General features: G+C 37.7%; 2 protein-coding genes across 5 annotated transcripts in view; one reads left to right on the plus strand and one right to left on the minus strand.

Annotated features, from left to right (window-relative positions):
• Nucleotides 1-2035, plus strand: part of LOC133663568 (protein NipSnap homolog 2-like) — a 45882-nt gene extending 43847 nt beyond the window's left edge. Inside the window, exon 13 of the transcript XR_009828375.1 lies at nt 1961-2035. The gene's annotated coding sequence lies outside the window, so the exon portion shown is untranslated. The remainder of the gene's footprint in view (nt 1-1960) is intronic.
• Nucleotides 66-22137, minus strand: LOC133663567 (phosphorylase b kinase gamma catalytic chain, skeletal muscle/heart isoform-like). Of its 4 annotated transcripts, none has more exons than XR_009828374.1 (10): nt 21922-22137; nt 18699-18808; nt 15968-16146; nt 15668-15863; nt 15430-15593; nt 10468-10558; nt 8195-8348; nt 7713-7838; nt 5780-6097; nt 66-2304 (listed from the first exon to the last, which is right to left on the minus strand). XR_009828374.1 is itself a non-coding variant. In XM_062068128.1 (10 exons), exons 2-10 carry the CDS (start codon nt 18779-18781, stop codon nt 5831-5833), a joined length of 1185 nt encoding a protein of 394 aa, XP_061924112.1. In that variant the 5' UTR covers nt 18782-18808; nt 21922-22134; the 3' UTR covers nt 5026-5830. The 4 variants fall into 4 exon arrangements, 2 of the variants coding, with proteins under 2 accessions (XP_061924111.1, XP_061924112.1); XR_009828373.1 differs by having other exon boundaries at nt 5745-6097; XM_062068128.1 differs by lacking the exon at nt 66-2304 and having other exon boundaries at nt 5026-6097; nt 15668-15733; nt 15809-15863; nt 21922-22134.
• Between the last annotated feature and the right edge of the window lie 1215 nt (nt 22138-23352).

Consider the following 23352-nt stretch of genomic DNA (forward strand, 5'->3'; position numbering starts at 1 on the left):
CTGAATTTTATTTACGAGTGAGAATGCATACAAAAAAAAAGTATCTTGTAAGGACTGTAAATGACAAGGAAAATGACAAAAAAAGCGCAATTCCCTTTAAATAAACATTTGTTTATTAGGTTTTAGACATAAAGATAGCCAAAAGTGCATCAAATATTGTTTCCCCCCAACAAGTAAAAAAAAAAAAAAAGACTAAATAAATACAGAAGAAACCAGACAGCCGCAGTCCTGAATAGCCCCAGTGAGATACGACCAACAAGCACAAAAGGGCTCATCAACCACCCACATTTCAATTGTTTCAATCGGGGTTAATTTGGAGATCGGTTTCTCCTACTTATTTTAGAAAGGCACCTCACAGTTCTTGAAACCTTGCAGAATAACCATTCAATGTCAGCCTAATCTTTTTCATTTTGAGAAAACAAAGAACATCTTTAATCCAGCCTTCCAATTTAACTCAGTCTTCTAACCAAGTTGTGAATGTTACAAGATTCTTTTTTGGATTTGTTGAGGGTAGGTGACTGAGGTGCTACCCCAAATAGTCCACTTAGAGCAGGGGTTTTTAACCTTTTAGACCTCAGGGCCCAACTTTTCCACTACAGAGGGGCCATAGGTCTACTCAATTATTAACACTGAATATTCATTAATTATATCTAACCTACTTCTAATTTATAACTGTCAAATAATATGAAAGCATGTGTTTATCACAAAGAGTATTATGAAGGCTTATGTCAGGCTGAGAACATAAATAATCAAATACACTGCAACAGAACAGGCTCATATAAACTGACGAAAAATAAATGTACATAGTTATGCAGTGCTAAAATAAAACAACAGAATTAATAATATATGTTTCTTCACTAAAATGTCAAAGTCCTTTTTGTGCTTGAGAAACTTCTGACTTTGGCTTCAGACTGCTAAAATATATACATTGGAACAAAATTAATACTATAGTAATGTTTCTTTAATACACTGTCAATAAAACTTAAGTTAAATGAAAATACAGCTTCACCACTTAAATCAGCTATAGACTTCTTCTGCTTGTTTGATATTATCATTACTGCCACAAGTGGTGGAAACAGGTATTACACCTGAGTATGCTGCAGGCCATACAGACCACAGTTGGGAAACCGATATTTCTTGGCTTCCCAACAATGGGTAAAATAACACTGACTTAGAGGATTCGGTTTACCGTATTTTTCGGACTATAAGTCGCCGTTTTTTTTCATAGTTTGGCCGGGGGTGCGACTTATGTGTGAAATTAACACATTGCCGTAAAATATCAAATAATATTATTTATCTCATTCACGTAAGAGACTAGACGTATAAGATTTCATGGGATTTAGCGATTAGGAGTGACAGATTGTTTGGTAAACGTATAGCATGTTCTATATGTTATAGTTATTTGAATGACTCTTACCATAATATGTTACGTTAACATACCAGGCACGTTCTCAGTTGGTTATTTATGCCTCATATAACATACACTTATTCAGCCTGTTGTTCACTATTCTTAAATTATTTTAAATTGCCTTTCAAATGTCTATTCTTGGCGTTGGGTTTTATCAAAAAAAATTCCCTCAAAAATGCGACTTATATGTTTTTTTTCCTTCTTTATTATGCATTTTCGGCTGGTGCGACTTATACTCCGAAAAATTCGGTACTCCTTTCGCCGGTGACCACAGACAAAAGTGTTCATGTTTGTCCAGGCAGGGCCAAAATATATATATATATTAAATTAGCTGGAGCCTGTTTACGCCTTTAAGACAAAATAAATCAATCTCCCGCATACTGGGATTTTCAGTATGCGACCCTCTGTGGAAAATGTTTGGACACCTCTGTTCTACGGTGGCCATTCAGAGGCGTAATGGTGTATATAATACTTGATTTATTTAAAACATCATGCATTATGTGTCACACATTGTGTTCTTGTCAAATTGTAATGTTTTTGTGTGTTCCACAGGGCTTCGGTGGGCATGAAGAACCTCAGGAGAATTAAAGACAAGTTCCAGGCTTCATCTTGTGCAGTAATATTTGAAAAGCAATAAAGTGTAACATCAACATTGCCATTGATTTCATTTATTTAAAAACAGTTTGAGCTTTGCGACACAAACGTGTTTTTTGATCAAGCCGAGTTGTTGCCATGGTTGGATCATGTTGCATGATAGGTGTCACAACATGTCCGCAGCTCGATTTGAGCGATGTTGAAGCAGCAGAATGGAGAGGAGGGCAACGTTTTCTATGCCCAGTGACTCATTCCTTCATGCTCTTTACACATTCCTTGTTGGCCGAATCAAACACGAGAAGCTAAAAGCGACCAAAATAGCGAGGAATAATAAAACCTTTAATATTTGCCGTTAAGACGCTACATTTCATTTTCACATGATGATGGGTGTTAGGAGTTAAATGATTGCGTGTGTGTGAATGACAGCCAAGTAAACCGTCCAAATATGTTTCGAATATGGTTTTCCAAAACAAGTCTGATAAGATACAAGTTAAAACTAGCAAGACGAGTGGTGATCATGCTTTTGACAGGTCCCTATGCATTTCAGCAAATGGCACTTAATATTTACTACTCCGCATGAATTAAAAGGTAAAATGACACATCCAAATACAAGTGTTTCTACTTATGAAAATCGTTTCTTATTGTGATTAAATCTAGGGGCATGACTGGTATTTTGGTAGTCTTAAATCAAGGGTTGGGTAATGTGACGGCCGGAAAAACAAGTTGAACAATTTCGTAGCACGTCTGTATGAAGGTTTGACGCAGTAAATGTAACTGATGTTTTTGCATTTTGAATTTGTGAACACATTTTTTTTGTCATTGAAATAAACACAGTGAGCAAAATGTGTGTTTAAAAATTCAGTGTGTAGAATTTTTTAGAAAAAAAATCACTATGAAAATTCAGTTCAGAAATTTTCTATGTAAAAAAAAATCTGGAGAAATATTCGTTTTAAAACTTTAAAAGGGGAATTGCACTTTTTTTGTGGAATTTTGCCTATTTTTACAAGACATGACAGATGTATTTTTTTTCAATGCATTCTAAATACTAAATAAATGAGATCAAAAGTCTGCTTACAATGGAGCCTAAAGGAGCCGCTCTATTCTACCTACAAAGCTCCATAAGGATTTATATACAAAATGTAAGTATATATCAGGGGTCGGCGAGCCGCATGCGGCTCTTTAGCGCCGTCCTAGTGGCTCTCTGGAGCTTTTTTAAAAATGTATGTAAAATGGAAAAAGATGAGGGGAAAAAAATAAGTTTTTCTTCTAATATGGTTTCCGTAGGAGGAGAAACATGACACAAACCTCCCTAATTGTTATAAAGCACACTGTTTATATTAAACATGCTTCACTGATTTGAGTATTTGGCGAGCGCCGTTTTGTCCTACTAATTTTGGCGGTCCTTGAACTCACCGTAGTTTGTTTACAAGTATAACTTTCTCCGACTTTCTAGGACGTGTTTTATGCCACTTCTTTTTCTGTCTCATTTTGTCCACCAAACTTTTAACGTTGTGCATGAATACACAAAGGTGAGTTTTGTTGAGGTTATTGACTTGTGTGGAGTGCTAATCAGACATATTTGGCCACTGCATGACTGCAAGCTAATCGATGCTAACATGCTATTTAGGCTAGCTATATGTACATATTGCAGCATTATGCCTCATGTGTAGGTATATTTGAGGTAATTTAGTTTCCTTTAAGTCATCTTAATTCAATTCATAACTCATGACACACTATCTGTATGTAATATGGCTTTTAATTTTTTGTGGCTCCAGACAGATTTGTTTTTGTGTTTTTGGCTCTTTCAACATTTTGGGTTGCCGACCCCTGGTATATATGTAATGTAGTAACAGGCACATTTACAATAACATTTCATATTCATGTATTTTGATCATTTTAAGCATACGCGGCGCATTAATTAAAAAAATGCATCATGACGTTCACTTTTTTCCCCCCACTAAATCACTGATTATTACTCACTGCAGATTTTATGAGAGCCAACAAACATAATAAAACATCTCTTACTGTACGATGTCTGCTGTCATTAGGATGCCGACTGCTGGGATGTTCATATATTTCTATTTACATAAAGAATGACTCATAATCCTCGTGAAGAAAAGAGGGGTGGAACCAAGCGTCCTTTCCTGTCATTTGCCATTTCCAAGGCTAAATTGGCTGTCAAAGTGTACCACCTTGTCGGATTACATCCTCATCCTTCTACTATCCAGGTGAGAGGCATGAATTTTGATCTACAAATAAAGTTTGACGAACAAGGAAACAGCTCATCAGTCGATCATGTCAACATTGGCATGCAAGCTTGTGATCACGGCGCTGGTATAAATAGTTTGTCTGCGTTAGCGCTTATAATAACAATATCACTAATAATTGGTTAATATTCAACTCACGAAATGGTAATTGAGTACTTTTTGGATGGTTATTTATTGGGTTTTATGAGCGGAATAGAGGACCGCCCAGTGCCTCCGCTGTAAGCGGACTAATATTTACGTTTATGAGTCCGATAATATTTATTGGGTTTTATGAGCGGAATACAGGACCACCCAGTGCCTCCGCTGTAAGTGGACTAATATTTACGTTTATGAGTCCGATAATATCGGACTGCCGATATTATCGGCCGATAAATGCTTTAAAATGTAATATCGGAAATTATCGGTATCGGTTTCAAAAAGTACAATTTATTACTTTTTAAAACGCCGCTGTGTACGCGGGCGTAGGGAAAAGTACAGAGTGCCAATAAACCTTATAAATATAGGTCACACTGACAGTGGCCGTATAAACAACTTTAACACTGTTACAAATAAGCGCCACACTGTGAACCCACACCAAACAAGAATGACAAACACATTTCGGGAGAACATCCGCACCGTAACACAACATAAACACAACAGAACAAATACACAGAACCCCTTGCAGCACTAACTCTTCCGGTACGCTATAATTATACACCCCCCAACTCAACCCCGCCCACCTCAACCTCCTCATGCTCTCTCAGGGAGAGCATGTCCCAAATTACAAGCTGCTGTTTTGAGGCATGTTAAAAAAAATAATGCACATTGTGACTTCAATAATAAATATGGCAGTGCCATGTTGGCATTTTTTTCCATAACTTGAATTGATTTATTTTGGAAAACCTTGTTACATTGTTGAATGCATCCAGCGGGGCATCACAACAAAATTAGGCTTAACAATGTGTTAATTCTACGACTGTATATATCGGTATCGGTTGATATCGGAATCGGTAATTAAGAGTTGGAAAATATCGGCAAAAAAGCCATTATCGCACATCTCTATTTATGAGTTATAATGTAAAAAAAATATATACATCTGTCGTCATGATTGTGAACAGCAAAATAAAAAAAGTGCAGTTCCCCTTTAAGACAGACACAATCGATCTTGTCTCAGAAGCAGCCAATGAGGCGCTTCAGTCCTAATTTACCAGAAGTGGGTCTTGAGCTTTGAAGCAACAAATATTTCTGCACCGAATTTTAAAACACTACATTATAACATAATAATTTTTAAACAATGAAATTGTCGGCACAATTTGACGTAAAAAAAAAAAAATGTTGAAAAAAAAAAAAAAACGCAAAAAATTCAGTTACATAAATTTAGTGTTCAAAACCAGCTTTAGTAATAAAGACACAAATGATCCTCTTTACTTATGGGCGGGCAAGCTAGCGTGTCAGTTTGTTTTGTTAAATAAGTGACAGACATGAGTATTGTTTACCTATTGTTAGCCTCCTTAAGTGGTTGGTGCCTCACCGTTTTTTCCTCCACGTAAAATTCACACCAGCCGAGATGACCGTTTTGTCATCACCAGAGGGGATGGACAGGCCCGTCCGCCTCGGCCGCCATGGACAGCAGGATGGCCTTGGACGTGTTCTCGAAAAGAGCCGCTCGGTTCTGCGTCTGGCCCTTCTTGACCCAGTGGCCGTACATCTTGAAGGCGCACGCGTCGATGAGCTTGCGGATGGGCTTGAGCGCGTACGGGTCGCTCTTCATCACCTCCTTGGTGACGGGCTTGGCTCTGCGGTAGTTGCAGTAGATGCGCATGGTGGCCAGCACCGTCATGCAGATGACCTGATGGACAAAGTGAGAGTTGAAGGTGTCGCAACCGTTTCGCACTAAAAATTCAAAGCAGGCGAGGGCCATTTTGACCATTTTCATTTTCAAAAACAATACAATATTTTCAGAAATCCAAACAGATCCGACTCATAAAAATGTTGTAAAAAAGTAATACTTTATTTATTTTTTTACTTTTAACCTTGAATCTCTAGATCAACATTAGATCTGTCAATTATAGTTTTTTTTGTTTGTTTTTATGCTATTTTTGTCATAGAAAACATTTTTATTTCATGGAAAACACACAAAATAGGCGACATTTTTCCCAAAAAAATATCAGTGGAATATTTGATGTGAAGTAATTGGAGCCCTAAATGGGTCAATAATTCATAACAGCATTGCTTTTGATTCATTATACATTTTTAAACAATCCCACAAAAGTTATACTTTTTTTTTTATTTTTAACTTTCAACCTTATATCTCCAGATCTATCCGTCGATTATAGGTTCCAATGATATTTTTTTGTTTATTTTATGCCGTTTTTGTCATTAAATTTATTTTATTTTATGGCAAATCTACAAAATATGCAATACCCCCCCCCCCCCCCCAAAAATGTTTTAAGTAGAATATTTAATGTGAAGTAAAAATAGAGCCTTAAAAAGGTAAATCATTAATAACAACATTCATTTGGATTAATTATATTTTTTTTTAACAGACAATTAAAAAAAAAAAAATCACACTAAAATTCTCAAGGATACAAAAGGGCCCCTATAAAAGTGTTAAAAATAGGTCATACATTATTGTTTTTACTTTTCAACACTAAAGTCTCTAGATCAACTTTAGATCTCTCCGTTGATTACACATTTTCATTAATTTTATGTATACCTTTATCCTGTTTTTGTTACAGAAAACTTTGTTTGATTCTATGGCAAACACAAAATATGCAATATTTTTCTCCCAAAAATATTTTTAAGTTGAATATTTGATGTGATTAGAGCCTTAAATAGGCGAATAATTTATAACGTAAATTTTGATCATTATTAATTTTTGAACAATGAAAGTTTTTAAAAATGAAATCCCACTAAGATTCTCAGGGAACCAAAAAAGTAAGTCATACATTTTAAATTTTTATTATTTTCTTTCTACGCCAAAGTCTCTAGATCAACTTCAGATTTATCCGTCAATTATACGTTTTTTTTTTTTTTAAAGTGTGTTTTTTTTAATGCCGTTTTTGTCATAGAAAACATTTTTTTTATGGCAAACACACAAAATATGCAATATTTTCCAAAATTAAATATATTTGATGTGAAGTAATTAAAGCCTTCAATGGGTCAACAATTCATAACATTGATTTTGATTCATTATTACTTTTTGAGCTATGACAGTTTTGAAAAAAAAAAACATCCTACATGGCAACTTTGTGTTATTAGAGTTGACTTTTTCTTGTTACATTTCACCTTTTTGCTCTTTTATTCCAATTTTTTTTTTTCCTGTAATAGTATTTTTAGAATGTGCCCCTTAAAAAATTAGCTGCGGGTGGGAAATATCCGGTCCCCACTTTGGACTGTTCTGCAGTCATTCAAAAGTTTGTTTCTGACCTTGGAGCAGGTGTTTAAGGGTCTTTCAATCTTACCTTGAACTTCCTGTATGGACTGAACTGTCTGACTTCGTGCACGACATACTGGGAGAAGAAGGGATGATTGAGCGCGTCGATGACCGAGTAACGCTTCCTGGGGTCCACCACAAGCATCCGAGAGATCTGACAAAACACGGGAAAGAGTTGATCACTTTTCTGTCATTTCCACCGGGTAATACAGTAGGTAAGGTTGTATGTTTTGCCTCATTTCTGTGAGAATCCTGCATGTGACTCAAGGTTCAACTTTATTGTCAATTCTCAACATGTACAAGACATACGAATATAAATTTAAATTTCAGCATTGGCGCATTAAGGAGTGGGACTATCCAGGGCTAGCTGCAGTGTTCTAAAACAACCACCGGGTATCAGCTGTTTCTTTTTTCAGACTTTTAGACGCTTACAGTGAAGGATGAGGCAAAAACACAACCTTACCGACTGTACTGGGAACAGAAAAAGCAAAGATATAATGGATGCCCAACCAAATCCTTGACAGTGTCTGAGCGGTCTTCCCACTCGGGCGATGAGAAGTCGTAACTCCCGGCTAAGATCATACGCAGCATCAGCATCTGTTTCCTGTGCCAGAAGGGCGGCGAGCCGGCCAGGAGTGTGTACATGATCACCCCAGCGCTCCATCTAACCAGACAGAAATGGCCGTGTCAGCATGTATGTATGACATATCATTTACACCAATAAACACACTTTGCCAGGGATGTCAACTTGTTTAGCACAGGCTGCCTTTTACTGTAAGCTCATGAGCCCTGTGTCAGCATTTCTACAAATCTGATTACACTATTCACACGTAATATTTATAGCTCGTCAGTATCTTAAATCAGAAAAATCACAGTAACAACTTGTTGCATAGTTTCAATGACCTTTACTTAAATATGTTTACTGTCAGAATGTCACACAGGAACATTGTTTAAATGTTTTACTTGAATAATGTGTGCGCTCAAAATAAATATTGTGATTAATCTGCCTTTATGTGTGATTAATGCGATCATTTTTGTGATGAATCGCACAAGTTGACCTGCTAACTTTGACAGCCCTGATAGGGGTGCACAAAAAAAATCCATTCACATCTGAATCACGATTCCTACTCATTCCGATTCTAAATTGATTCCTAATTTTCAAAAATCGATTAAAAAAATATTTGAAAATGTTTTAAGGCCTTCTCCATGCAACCAGAAGGAGTTCTTCTAACCCAGGCCTGGGCAATTATTTTGACTCGGGGGGGCCAAATTTAGAGAAAAAAATGTGTCTGGGGGCCGGTACATCTGATTTTTAGGAACACTAGTACAAAACCTCACAATATTGTCTAAATGCTAAAAACGTCATGACAAACCGCCTTAAAAAAACGAAATGGAATTTTAATTTTTTTTTACTGAATGAGACACCCAGAATGTACATGAAAATAAAGAATGTTGGATTTACAATATTAACTAGTAACGATAAAACACTGAACAGTGTTTCCCATAAACTGCCAAGATACCTGTGGCGGTAGGGGCGTGGCCACCGTGACATCATCGAGTAATTTGCATAATTTACTACAATGAAATGTTTTTCTCTAAAAAGGCTCAAAAAATGTTTACTTGCTAATTAATAATAACAGTTTTGTTTTAAACGTCCATCCATCCATCCATCCATCCATTTTACAATATAATTACAACACTTTATGTACATATTTATATACAGATTTGAACAATAAGTTATTCACTGAAATATATTTATTAATTGTGGTTCTTACAAAAAAGATATCTTATAAAATATAAAAGCTAAAATGTCTCTTAAAGCTCTGCCCCTTTAATTAGTGCATACTAAATAATTTTACTTTAGCCTACTACTACAACCATATTATTTACCAGCAACATAAAGTGAAACAGAGGCAGAGGTGTCCTGCCAGTCAGTAACAAATAAACAGAAAACAGTAGTGGTCAAATACAAATAAGGCAACAAGAGAAGTATCCTACACTTCTCTTTTGTAAAGTAAATCTGAACAGCCTATAAGGGCATCTACATCAACTATATGATTTGCCTGAGAAGCTGGACAGGACAAAAAATTTTGTATTTTTTTTTTTGTATTTTTTTTTTTGTATTTGTGGCGGACGTAATTCTTTCGTGGCGGGGCGCCACAAATAAATGAATGTGTGGGAAACACTGCTGAATATTGACAACATATGAACGTCACACCCCCTTTCGGTCGACATATTTTACAATGCAACAAAAATCAAACAAACAGCAAAATATGAACGTGAAGGGTAAAAAAAACCAAAAAACACCTACAATCTGATATATCTGATATTCAATTTAGAACTTTCTTGTAAAAATCAGTGACTTAGATTACCATAGTAACTAGTATATAATGCAAACGCGCAGATCCCAACCATATAGTTCAAGACTTACGGTAATTTGAAAACATCAGTGCACATCATAAGGGCAGCTACAGTTTCCATCTTAAAGATCTAAAAAAATTATTTGGGAAAAGCTTAACGGGCCGTATGCGGCCCCCGGGCCTTAATTTGCCCAGGTCTGCTCTAACCTGTAACCAGTTTTGAAAAAGTTGGATTATAATTATTATACCAAATAATACATTGTGAGAATCGGTTTAAATTAAGAATCGTGTTGAATGGAGAATCAATTCTGAATCGAAACATCACCCCAGAAATCGGGATTGGATCGAAGATTAACACCACTAGTTACTGATAATATATACAGAAAAAGACAGTATTCCAATCGCGAGGGAAGTGATTCTCACATGTCCACAGCAGTTCCGTATCCATCATGGTCTGAGTCCATAGAGCACTCAATGATCTCGGGAGCCAGATAAACGGGAGTCCCACACACCTCTGCATGAAAGACAATGATTAAACACAAAGTGACACTTTAAGGACAACACGTGGCAGTTCGAATAATCCCATTCAACAGAAGTTGTGTACAAATGTTCTCTGAAGACTTTTAATGCGTGTTAATACATCACAACATGTCATATCAACCCTCAGATCCAAGGCAAGCACTAAGTGGAGTAATACCATACCATACCATACCAACTTTATTTATAAAGCCCTTTAAAAACAACCACAGTTGAAAAACAAAGGGCTGTACACCACAAAGAAATAAAGGCAAAGGACAGACTAAAAAATAAAATTTAAAACAGAAGTAAAATACACATTAAAAAAGCAAATACAAAATTACCCTAAGAACAATTTTGTTAGATAAAAAGCAGTTAAAAAAGTTACAAGTTAAAAACAGTTTAAAGTCTCATGCTGGGTTAAAAGCCAGTGAATAAAAATGGGTTTTAAGAAGGGTCTTAAAAATAGCCAAAGAAGGGGCCTGTCTCACATGAAGTGGAAGATCATTCCAGAGTTTTGGGCCCGCAACAGAGAAGGCTCTGTCCCCCCTGAGCTTACGCTTGGATTTGGGTACCTCCAGGATCAGCTGATCAGCTGACCTGAGGGACCGGGTGGGGGCATAGAGGTGGAGCAGCTCAGAGAGGTAAGGTGGGGCAAGACCATGTAAGGATTTAAAAACAAGTAAGATAATTTTAAAATGGACTCTAAAAGACACAGGCAGCCAGTGGAGGGAGGCTAAAACAGGAGTAATGTGCTCTCTTTTTCTTGTGTTTGTTAAAAGTCGGGCAGCTGCATTTTGGACCAGCTGCAGACGTGAGAGGGAGGACTGACTAATTCCAAAATATAAAGCGTTACAGTAATCCAGCCGAGATGTAATAAAGGCATGGATTACTGTCTCAAACTGTTGCCTAGAAAGCAGGTTTTTAACCTTAGCCAGCTGACGTAAATAAAAAAAGCTGGCTTTCACCACCGTGCCAATCTGACGGTCCAATTTAAAATCACTGTCAATACGAAAACCCAGGTTGGTGATCATGGGCTTAACGTACAAAGCCAAGGGGCCAAAGTCAACAGGGGGAAGCTCACAGGTACCACTAGGTCCAAACACTATTACTTCTGTCTTCTTTTCATTGAAGTTTAAGAAGTTTAGGGCCATCCAGGCCTTGATGTCATCAAGACAAGCAAGTAATGGCTGTATTGAAGAGGCATGATTTTTCTTTAACGGAAAATAAATTTGTGTGTCATCAGCGTAACAATGAAAACAAATACCATGCTTTCTTAGGATTGAGCCCAGGGGAAGTAAATAAATAGAAAAGAGCAGTGGTCCTAAAACTGAGCCCTGTGGGACCCCACATGTTAAGGGAGCAACAGAAGATTCAGAACCAGCAACATTTACAGAGAAGGTCCTGTTAGTCAAATATGACTTCAGCCAACTCAGGGCAGTACCACAGATGCCCACTTGATGTTGTAGGCGGCTAATTAAAATATCATGGTCCACCGTATCAAATGCTGCTGTTAGATCGAGTAAAACTAAAATCACATGATCACCTAAGTCTGTTGCTCGAAAGATGTCATTAAAAACCCTTACTAATGCTGACTCGGTACTATGGAGGGGTTTAAACCCAGACTGAAAGACTTCTAAAATATCAGAGTCCTCTAAAAAAGTGTTTAACTGGGTAAAAACAATCTTCTCCAAGATTTTTGAGAGAAAAGGCAGCTTAGAAATGGGTCTAAAATGGGCTAAAACTGAACTGTCCAGACCAGGTTTCTCTAAAAGTGGTTGAACCACAGCGTGTTTAAAACTGGTAGGAACCACACCAGAAAACAAACTGCTATTTAAAATGTTAAGAACAGGCTGCCCTATACAAGAAAACACTTCTTTAAAAAATGTAGGAGGGACAGCATCATGGGGGGAACCTGAGGGCTTCATATGATTAGTTAACTCTTGTAACTGCCGCAGAGTCACTTGCTCAAACTGATTAAAAACAGCAGAGTAGTTAAACGGGACAGAAGGGTCAGAGGTCGGAACAGAGATGAGAGCCCTCGTTGTGGCAATCTTATCAATAAAATACTTTAAAAAGGCATTGCACAATTCAGAGGAGGGTTCTAAACATGTAGGCTGAGGGGCATTAAGAACAGAGTCAATGGTTTTGAATAAAACACGAGGGTCAAGACTATTTGAGGCAATAATGTTTGCCAAATGTTCTCTTTTTGCCTCTTTTACTGTGCTCTGATATCGATGCCAACAGTCCTTTAAAATCTGGAGTGACACCTGAAGCTTGTCCTTCTTCCACCTGCGTTCAGCTTTGCGGCACTCACGTCTGATCGCACGGCTTCTCTCATTAAACCAGGGTTCTGATTTAGTTTTGGCCTTTTTGATTTTTAAAGGAGCCACTGAGTTCAAAACTGTGTCACAGGTGGAGTCAAACAATACATTGAGTTTCTCAGTGTCAGAAAAAACAGACTCTGTGCTAGAAAAAACAGAGTAATATTCCTGCAGGTATCTGCAGATCTAATTTAATTAATTTTAATGCAACATAAAATACATTTAATTCCCCTGTCCTAAACACTCACAAGTTTACAGTTTTCTTTATAAGCACAATTGTAAGTATTTGACAATTATAATGTTGAATAGTTGAAAAGTCTACATGAACAGTAGCCAAAGTAAGCACTGATGTACTCACAATATATAATAATGCAAGTAACCCTTTTAAAACCCAATAAACATATTTCTACCATTGTAATTAGAAGGTCAATAATTTAATTATCCTAAATAAGTAAACAACCACAAAAATACAATGGACTCTAAATCTGCGTAAGCAGAAATTGCACTTCAATAAATATTGAGCATTTTGAAGTGCAGTTTTTCTCCCCAATTGGAAAAACTGTGTCAGGCGGTTTGTTTTTGTTAGAATAATTATGTATATATTATCACACTAACTTTAGTATGCTTAAAGTCTGTTGCTTTAGTTATTTAGCTATTGTGCTCAAGTTAGACTTTTCTAATCTGTGCAAGGACAAAAACTTCTTGTCTGAGGGGTGGCCTCAGCCGTGGATGTTATCTTTGTTCTAACAGTCAAGGACTTCAACGACCTCAACGAAGAGAAGATGACAGCACGCAGACGAAGCAGAGACTTCAAGGACCTCAACGAAGATAAGATGACAACACGCAGACGAAGCGGGGACAAGGCGAAACCACACGGCCCCCAGCACATTCCGTCACGTATTGTGCGTCCTGGACCTGCTTTGCATAATATATGTGACCACTCCTTTTAGAGGCGGCCTTAGTGTTGTTGACTGTGGAACTCTTGAATAAATAGAGGCACGCGGGAGCTGAACCTTACAGCGTAGGGTGAGACTGTGACTAAGTGTGCAGCTCCATGCGTTCTCCTCATGAGCTAAATTGAACTCTGTCTCTGCATGATTCCTTGCTTCTTGTCTGATTAATAGATGTCATCAGTGTTTGAACCTGACAGTTTTGTCGTCTTTTTTGTTGCCAATGCCATCAGCTTCGTTTGCGCTGATGGGCTCATGTTGTTCATTCAGTTTGAAGATGAAATGTTAGAGTGTCCGCCCTGAGATCGGTAGGTTGGAGTTCAAATCCCAGCCGAGTCATACCAAAGACTATAAAAATGGGACCCATAACCTCCCTGCTTGGCACTCAGCAACAAAGGGTTGGAGTTGGGGGTTAAATCACCAAAATGATTCCCGGGCGCGGCGCCGCTGCTGCCCACTGCTCCCCAAGGGAATGGGACAAATGCAGAGGACAAATTTCACCACATCTAGTGTGTGTGTGACAATCATTGGTACTTTAATCTTAATCTAATCTTAAATATTCCCACAGGCTTTGTCATAATCTGTTTTACTCCTAACTAACACGGACATACTGTAGCCATTTTCGATGCCGTGAAAAGTTACCAAGTTTATTTTCATTTATCGCTCCTTTAATCGACTTATTGACTAATCTGCCCAGACCTTCAATTGTATGTTTTTTTTTAAATGCCTCTGGACATTGTAGTTACATATTATTAATGCCATTTAAGGCATTAATTTTCACAAAATCCATTTAATGACTTTTATAACTTTTTAATGACATTCGAAAGCTCTCGATTAAATGAACTGTGCTTGTTTCTACTCCTTTTCAGACAAGTGGTAAATATAACCAGAGATTAATTTAACTCTTGTAATAAGCATGTCAGAAACAAATAAACCATACGACTGTGATAAAAAACAACTACAAATGCATGGTCGTTGACAACCACAATGTATCCCACTCCAATTCGGGTGGAATGACCGTTTGTGCCAGCTCTCTGTGAATTGATACATTGATATTGTTTATGTAGTATCTGTCAACTTGTGAAAGTACATGTCTTGAGAGCGTGGTGTGTCAACAAACATCCAATTCTATGCCCCATAGTTGCTTAGGGGTGATTCTTAGTTAAAAATTGGACATTAAAAGTTAGACCCAGAAACAGATGGCGTGAGAAGGGAGGCCCTAAAGGGTCCGGAGACATAAGGGGAAATGCAGGAATTCAGAGGAAGTAGCTGAATATAAACATCTAAACTCCAGCTCATGTTGGCCCCCATGACAGAAGTAGGTATAGTGTGCGGGCACAACATACAGTATATGGAACTTGTTACCTGTCCAAACCCACACGGTTCAGGGCCAGACTTGTAGGCGTCAATGTTAAAACAAAGGACGTAGAACAGGGGCTATAAAGAAGGGTGTGTTCTGGCACACGAGAGAGAGGTTAAGTCTTTGTTCAACGAACTTCACCGGCGTCATCCTTGATCCGTTACACAACCCTGCCGCCCTTCTGCCCGGAAAAAGGCGGCAAGGCCAACAATACACCACATTTACAAGCTCTAACCTTTGAGTTTCTGTCCTGATTGGAGTTGCACGGCGAAGCCAAAGTCGGTGAGTTTGATGTTCATCTCGTCGTCCAGAAGGATGTTCTCAGGCTTGAGATCTCGATGGACGATGTGCTGCTCGTGGAGAAACTGAACCACTTCCAGCAGAGCACGCATGATCTTCCTATGGAGAAAACCCTTAAGGCTGGTGAGGGTGAAAGCATGAAGACGAGGTATGGGGCGGATTTGTCGAGTCACCTTGTTTCCTTCTCACTCAGAGTCACTTTCTCTGTGAGGTAATCAAAAAGTTCCCCCCTCCTCATCCTGGGATTTATAAGACAAGTATTCAAATTAAATAACAGAGTTGTAAGTGGAATGTTCTTACTTGAGCTTACGTACAGGTCAAAAATCAAGAAGTAGAAGGCATTGGATTCATAACAGTCTTTTAGCTGTACTGCAGGGAAATACTGAATTAGACATTTAAACAACTTGGCAAAGGTTAGTGAGACAACAAGTGAACAAAGTTAACAGTTGTGTTTGAGTTCCAAGTGTGCTTACTGATGTTCTCCTGTCCAAACACTTTCTTGAGGATGTCGATCTCCTTCACCGTTGAATCCCGGATCTCCTCGATCTCCTGCGGGGTCGTCTTGTCTGAAGGGGTGATGTCGATGATCTTCACGGCGTACTCCTGAGACGACCGTTTGTCGACGCAGCGACGCACCACACTGCTTACTCCCCTGCGTGGCAGAAGACGCCTTACATGTTTAATCTACGCTTGTGTTGCAAGTAGACTTGTTGACGTGCACCACCTACAAAGAATCTACAATTTTATTAGAAAATATGTTACGCAGCAGCAACATGTGTGACATTTGAAAATGGATCTAGTAGAATATAGATCAGGCCTGGGCAATTATTTTGACTCGGGGGGCCAAATTTAGAGAAAAAAATGTGTCTGTGGGCCGGTATATCTATCTATCTATATATCTATAGATATATATATCGAAGCTGTGAAAATATGACGTACAGTATGTCTGCTTGGGTCCTATTTTTAGGAACACTAATGCAAAACCTCACAATAATGTCTGATTGAATGCTAAAAACGTTATGACAGACCGCCCGAAAAAACGGAATAGAATTTTAAATTTTTTTAACAAATGAGACACCCAGAATGTACATGAAAATAAAACTTGTGGGATTTACAATATTAACTATGAAGGATAAAACACTGAATATTGACAACATATGAACGTCACACCCCCTCTCGATCGACATATTTTACAATCAAGTGAAACGCAACAAAAATGTAACAAACACAGCAAAATATAAACTCGAAGGGTAAAAAATGAACCCACCTACAATCTGATGTATCTGATGCATCACAAAGCTTTAGAACGTTGTTGTAAAAATCTCCTTCCGCGTCTGTCCCTGACACCCGCATTTCAGGCTGGCCGCTCTGTGGAAACGCTCCCCACCCACACTGCTTGGTGCCTCGTCTGAGCTGCTGTGACTTAGGTTACCATAGCAACTAATTAGATTACCATAGTAACTAATTTCATTACCATAGTAACTAGTATATCGTACCAAAGCGCATATTCCAACCATTCAAATACTTTGTATAGTTCAAGACTCACGGCCATTTAAAAACATCACTGCGCATCATAATGGCAGCTGCAGTTACGATCTTAAAGATCTAAAAAAATGATTTGGGAATGTCCGGCGGGCCAGATTGCAAAGCTTAACGGGCCTTAATTTGCAGAGGCCTGATATAGATCAACATAATTGTTCAGATCAAGTCATACATTTATCCCGGCTACTTGTTGCTAGGCAGACTTTATAGGGCTTAACCGTGACTGCCCCATAAGCCAATAAAACAATTTCCAGGAACAAACCAGGCACACTAAGGAAATTATTCCAAAAATAGCAACAAATATGGTGAATGTCGCTATTGAATCATTACTCTGTACTGAATATAAAATACATTTAGAAAATAAAGACTAACAGCCTTTTAAAGGCTAGCATTTTAAATATTATTTATATGTGCAATTACTGACTGATTTGCGCGCTAACCGCTTTCCAGTCCGTAGATTTCAGATTTTCCAGTGTCTACTCCACGTGTGCTGCTCTATACAGTGTTATCCCCATCTGTGGTGTGCCATTCCAGGGGTGTCCAAAGTGCAGCTAATTTTTTAGCGGCCTGCGGAGTATTCTAAAAATACTATAAAAATTAAAAAATAAAAATAAAAAAAACATAAAAAGGTGGAATATTTAATATTTTGTGTGTTTGCAAAATAAAATAAACTATTTGACAAAAAGGTTATAAAACAAAAAAATGTAAAACAAATAATAAAAACCGAAGTTGAGCCACAAATTTAATTGTTGAAAGTAAAAAAAATAAATACAAATTAAGACTTATTTTTAACACTTTTATCAGTGGAGCACTTTTAAATTCCCAATAATTACAGTGAGATACTTTTTTAAACTGTCATTGCTCCAAAAAAGTATAATGAATTAAAAGCAATGTTGTTATAAATTATTGACCTATTTTAGGCTCCATCTTCTTCACATCAAATATTCCATTTTTTATTTTTGTGGGGTGGGGGACATACTGCATAATTTGTGTTTTTGCCATAAAACAGAATTTTCTTTGACAAAAAGGGCATAAAAAAAATTAAAAAAAACGTCTTACTTCATATCAACAGGTAGAGTTGAAGTTGATTTTGAGATTTAAGAGTTGAATAATGTTAATAAATATATCCATTACTTATTTAAAACATTTTTATGATACATCAAAATGGCCCCCACATGCTTAAATTTTTTAGTGTGCATCCCTCAGTAGAAAAATGTTTGGACAACCTTGCTATATGCTCTGTGCTGCCTCCTTGGCAACAAATAAAGCTGTTTTGAACTTGAATCTTGTGCATAACCGCATGAAGGAGGACATATTGGCTCAGTGTAATTCCACACCCTTGCAGCTACGACCAAAATGCTTCACACTGAATTGATGTTTTATCGCTTTCCAGCATTTGTGTCTCGTTCCTTCACTAATCAAAAGAGATGAAGTGATGTGCAGTAATGTGAAAACCCGCTCTGAACATACCTCACCAACAGTGTCGCTCAAGTAACAGCGCTACAGATGGAGGGGAATGACAATGAAGGCACTCATTGTCTACTCACATGCTTCAGGGATGTATGGAGCACCAAAGGCATGTTAACTAAATTCTCACTACATCTACTCTCATTGATTGTGGATAGTGAAAGTGATGTTTTAATCTAAAAGTACATACGGTACCTTCCCAGAATCTCCTTGGGGTCATACTTGTCATAGAACTCCTGGGCACCCACCCAGTCAGGGATCTCTTCTTCTTTCGTCATGATGGAGTGATCAACAGTTGTGTGCCTCTAGACAAAAGAAGAGGCAACAAAATGTCAACACATCATTCCACAGGTGCCTCCTGCTTCCTGCACCGCGCCTAATGTTGTGCATTGTCGCATGTGCCTCTTTAAAGCCAGGTGGGGGCGCTGTTCCGCCAGTTATGTTTCCAGGTAAAACTAAGATAGACTATACAGCACACATGTCAAACTCAAGGCTCGGGGCCAGATGTGGCCCGCAAAGCCCTGGAAATAATGTGAGGCAATACAGTACTTCATCTTTCTTATTAAATATACTCGTTCTTTTCCAATTTTGACAGAAAAAAATACATGTACTGCATACAATTGCATGTCTTTTAAACTTGAGAATTATCTGACCATGCATAAAATATTATATAAACCCAAGGATTCAGAATAAAACCAAATTCTGTCTTACCCAACAATGTTAGTATTTGAATATTGTTACTTCAAAACTTATACATTTTTATATTTAATTAATTTAATTGACAAGCAATTCTATTATGGTCATACTTTTGTTTGCTAGCGGCTACGATTTCAGTACTATTGAAGATCTTTGCTCCTTCTCAACTCTGTGGTAATATTTGTTTCACAAAATACAACCAATAGTACGTTAATGTTAAATCTTACTTGTGAAAAGTAATCCCCCGATTCCTATTTTCAACAGTCCGCTCATTTGAGCAGGAAAACGCTGAACACCTGTCAACTGTCAGTTTAGGCCAGACCTGGGCAAATTAAGGCCCGGGGGCCACATGCGGACCGATAAGCTTTTCAATCTGGCCCGCCGGACATACCCAAATCATTTTTTTAGATCTTTAAGATGGAAACTAGCTGCCATTATGATGTGCAGTGATGTTTTCTAATGACCGTAAGTCTTGAACTATACAAAGTATTTCTATGGTTGGAACCTGCGTTTATGGATGATATACCAGTTACTATGGTAATTGAATTAGTTACTATGGTAATCTAATTAGTTACTATGGTCATCTAATTAGTTACTATGGTCATCTATGTCACAGCAGCTCAGACAAGGCACCAAGCAGTGTGGGCGGGAAGCGTTTCCACAGACACGGAAGGAGATTTTCACAACAAAGTTCTAACGCTTAGTGATATATCAGATATATCAGATTGTAGGTGGGTTTATTTCGTACCCTTAGCGTTCATATTTCACTGTTTGTTGCATTTTTGTTGCGTTTCACTTGATTGTAAAACATGTCGATCGAAAGGGGGTGTGGCATTCATATGTTGTCAATATTCAGTGTTTTATCGTTCATAGAAAACATTTTAATTCCATTACGTTTTTTAAGGCGGTCTGTCATAACATTTTTAGCATTCAATCAGACATTTTTGTGAGGTTTTGCATTAGTGTTCCCCAGACACATTTTTTTCTCTAAATGTGGCCCCCAAGTCAAAAATAATGGGGCGGTATGGCGTAGTGGGTGGAGCGGCCGTGCCAGAAACCTGAGGGTTGCAGGTTCGCTCCCCGCCTCTTGACATCCAAAATCGCTGCCGTTGTGTCCTTGGGCAGGACACTTCACCCTTGCCCCCGGTGCCGCTCACACTGGTGAATGAATGATGAATGAATGATGGGTGGTGGTCGGAGGGGCCGTAGGCCCAAATTGGCAGCCTCGCATCCGTCAGTCTACCCCATGGCAGTTGTGGCAACAAATGTAGCTTACCACCAACCCTTTTTCGATTACGCATGCACCTCCTGGTACCCTAGCACCTCCAAAACCCTCAAATCTAAACTCCAAACATCCCAGAACAAGCTAGTCAGATTACTTCTAGACCTCCACCCCAGATCACACCTCACTCCTACCCACTTTTTCAAAGTGGGCTGGCTCAGGGTGGAGGACAGAGTAAAACAACTTGCACCGAGCCTAATCTATAAAATCCGCTACACCTCCCTGATACCGAAGTACATGTCAAACTACTTCCTTAACGTAAATGACCGCCATAACCACAACACCAGGGGGAGCTTCACTAACCACGTTAAACCCAGATTCCGATCTAACAAAGGTCTTAACTCATTCTCTTTCTATGCCACATCAATGTGGAATGCGCTCCCAACAGGTGTAAAAGAAAGGGCATCTCTATCCTCCTTCAAAACCGCAATAAAAGTACACCTCCAGGCAACTTCAACGCTAAACTAACACCCTCCCCGGATTGTTAATAATCAAATGTAAATAATCAAATGTAGATACTTTCTCTTTCTCTCTCTCTCTCTCTCTCTCTCTCTCTCTCTCTCTCTCTCTCGTTGATGACTGAAGTGATGATAACAACCAAACCTACCCCCCCCCTTCCCCCCGCCTCCACATCCTGGATTGTAAATAATGTAAATAATTCAATGTATATACCCTGATGATTATCTTGTGTGATGACTGTATTATGATGATAGTATATATCTGATAGTATATATCTGTATCATGAATCAATTTAAGTGGACCCAGACTCAAACAAGTTGAAAAACGTATTCGGGTGTTACCATTTAGTGGTCAATTGTACGGAATATGTACTTTACTGTGCAACCTACTAATAAAAGTCTCAATTAATCAATCAATCAAACCACCAGGTGTGAATGAATGAATGATGGGTTCCCACTTCTCTGTGAGCGCTTTGAGTATCTAACAATAGAAAAGCCCGATATTAAATCTAATCCATTATTATTATTATTATAAATAATTGCCCAGGCCTGGTTTAGGCTGCTCGCCGGCTCCTCGTCACCACTTCAAGATGGCGGCCGAATTTCTCGCGTCACAGCAGCCAATGCTGCGTCAACTTATAAGATGTCTATAGTCACAGGTATTAAAACTAGTCATGTAAATATACATTCCAAACGGTTTTCCCATGATGCCCATGTCACGTTATGTCGGTAATAAAACACAATAAGTTCAGAGTGACACAAGTTAACTTTGGATGCAAAGCTGGTGCCTAATTGTTTGGCGGGACACGATGTCCGCCATTATTATGTTAACATCCGGATCTTACTTCCCCGAGTCCGTGCTGTACAAATGGTCAAGAAATTGACAAGATAGTTGAATTAACATGGTTATATCGACAATTCCCCCCGAATATTTGTCAGGGCTTCGACGAATGGCAGTGAAGAGAAGCAGAAGGGTACTCACCGCGTCGCTATGAAAGAGTATGCATCATTGGGAGGAAGAAGACGAACAAGATGGAACTTCACAAAGTAGGGTGGCGGCCATGACAGATGAGCTCTAATGTCAAGACACCAAAAATAAACTTGCTTTTCAAGGCAGCAGCTCTCTCTGTGTCGGGAGTGTCCAACACCTGAAATAACCTTCATTTCTACCTTCCTTTCACTAGTAAAAAAAATAACTCCCTAGGTCTTAATTAAGACTGTCCTGTATATCTAGTTATATGACTTATTTTAAAATTCCCCGCATGTCGTAATAATGTAGGACTTTACTACAAATATATTCTTTTTTTTTTTACAGTAATTTCGTAAACAGCGGCTTTATATACGAGTATATTGTCATCTCTTTGACTCTAGAAGTCTTCTGACTTCGATATGATAGAAGTGAGGTTCGCGAACAAATCGACTTTTTTGGACGGCTCTTTTAAGTGAACGATGAAACCCGACTCCCAGTTGTGAGCCGTTTTTGTATGCACATGCCAAATGTTGCGTTGGCATATATATATATATATATATATATATATATATATATATATATATATATATATATATATATATATATATATATATATATATATATATATATATATATATATATATATATATATATATATATATATAGCTCCACTAATGGACATTGGAGTGTTACTTTCAAAGGCAAAATTAAAGTATTGCTAGAAACATAATTTTATATGGGACTTTATTGTATTATATGTATAGTACATGTTCCAAAAAGAAAAAAGCATAAAACACAGTATAATATACTAAATGTAAAAAAAAGGGAATAAATATTCAAAATAAGATTATTAAATGAAATCTAGTTTGGTTACGTCATCATGAGCGCAACACAAGGTTGTAAAAGTTTCAACTACTACAATTCTACATAAGATGTCAAAAGCAAACTGAAATGAAATACACACAGCTTAAATATTGATCAATACCTATTTAAATTTAGTAATACATAAATATGATTTATCAAAATATAAAAGAAATATACCTGAACAGAGCACTCATGATGGTTACACCAAAAAGTAACACTATGAATTGCGTTTTTCTAAGTTTTTGGGGCATTTTTATGCTATTTTCAAGCATCTCCTTTATATTATCATTGATTTTAAATGGTCAAACTAATGCATATTATATATGCATGCCCTAGTAAACAAAAAAAAAAGTCATTTATTTTGATTGTTACATTTTGAAGTACATTTGTGCAGGTGGGTGCGAATGTACCCATTACCAGAGCTGTACACACATATATATACATACAGTATATTTACATATCAAATATGTATATATACATATATATAAACTTAATATTTTTAATTGTATTTATTTGAATTCACTTTTCAGGTTCATTATTCTAAATCAGTGACTCTCAAACTGTGGTACAGGCCCCATC

This window comes from Entelurus aequoreus, linkage group LG13 (genome assembly GCF_033978785.1).
Source record: "Entelurus aequoreus isolate RoL-2023_Sb linkage group LG13, RoL_Eaeq_v1.1, whole genome shotgun sequence".
In the NCBI taxonomy this organism is placed as follows: domain Eukaryota; kingdom Metazoa; phylum Chordata; class Actinopteri; order Syngnathiformes; family Syngnathidae; genus Entelurus; species Entelurus aequoreus.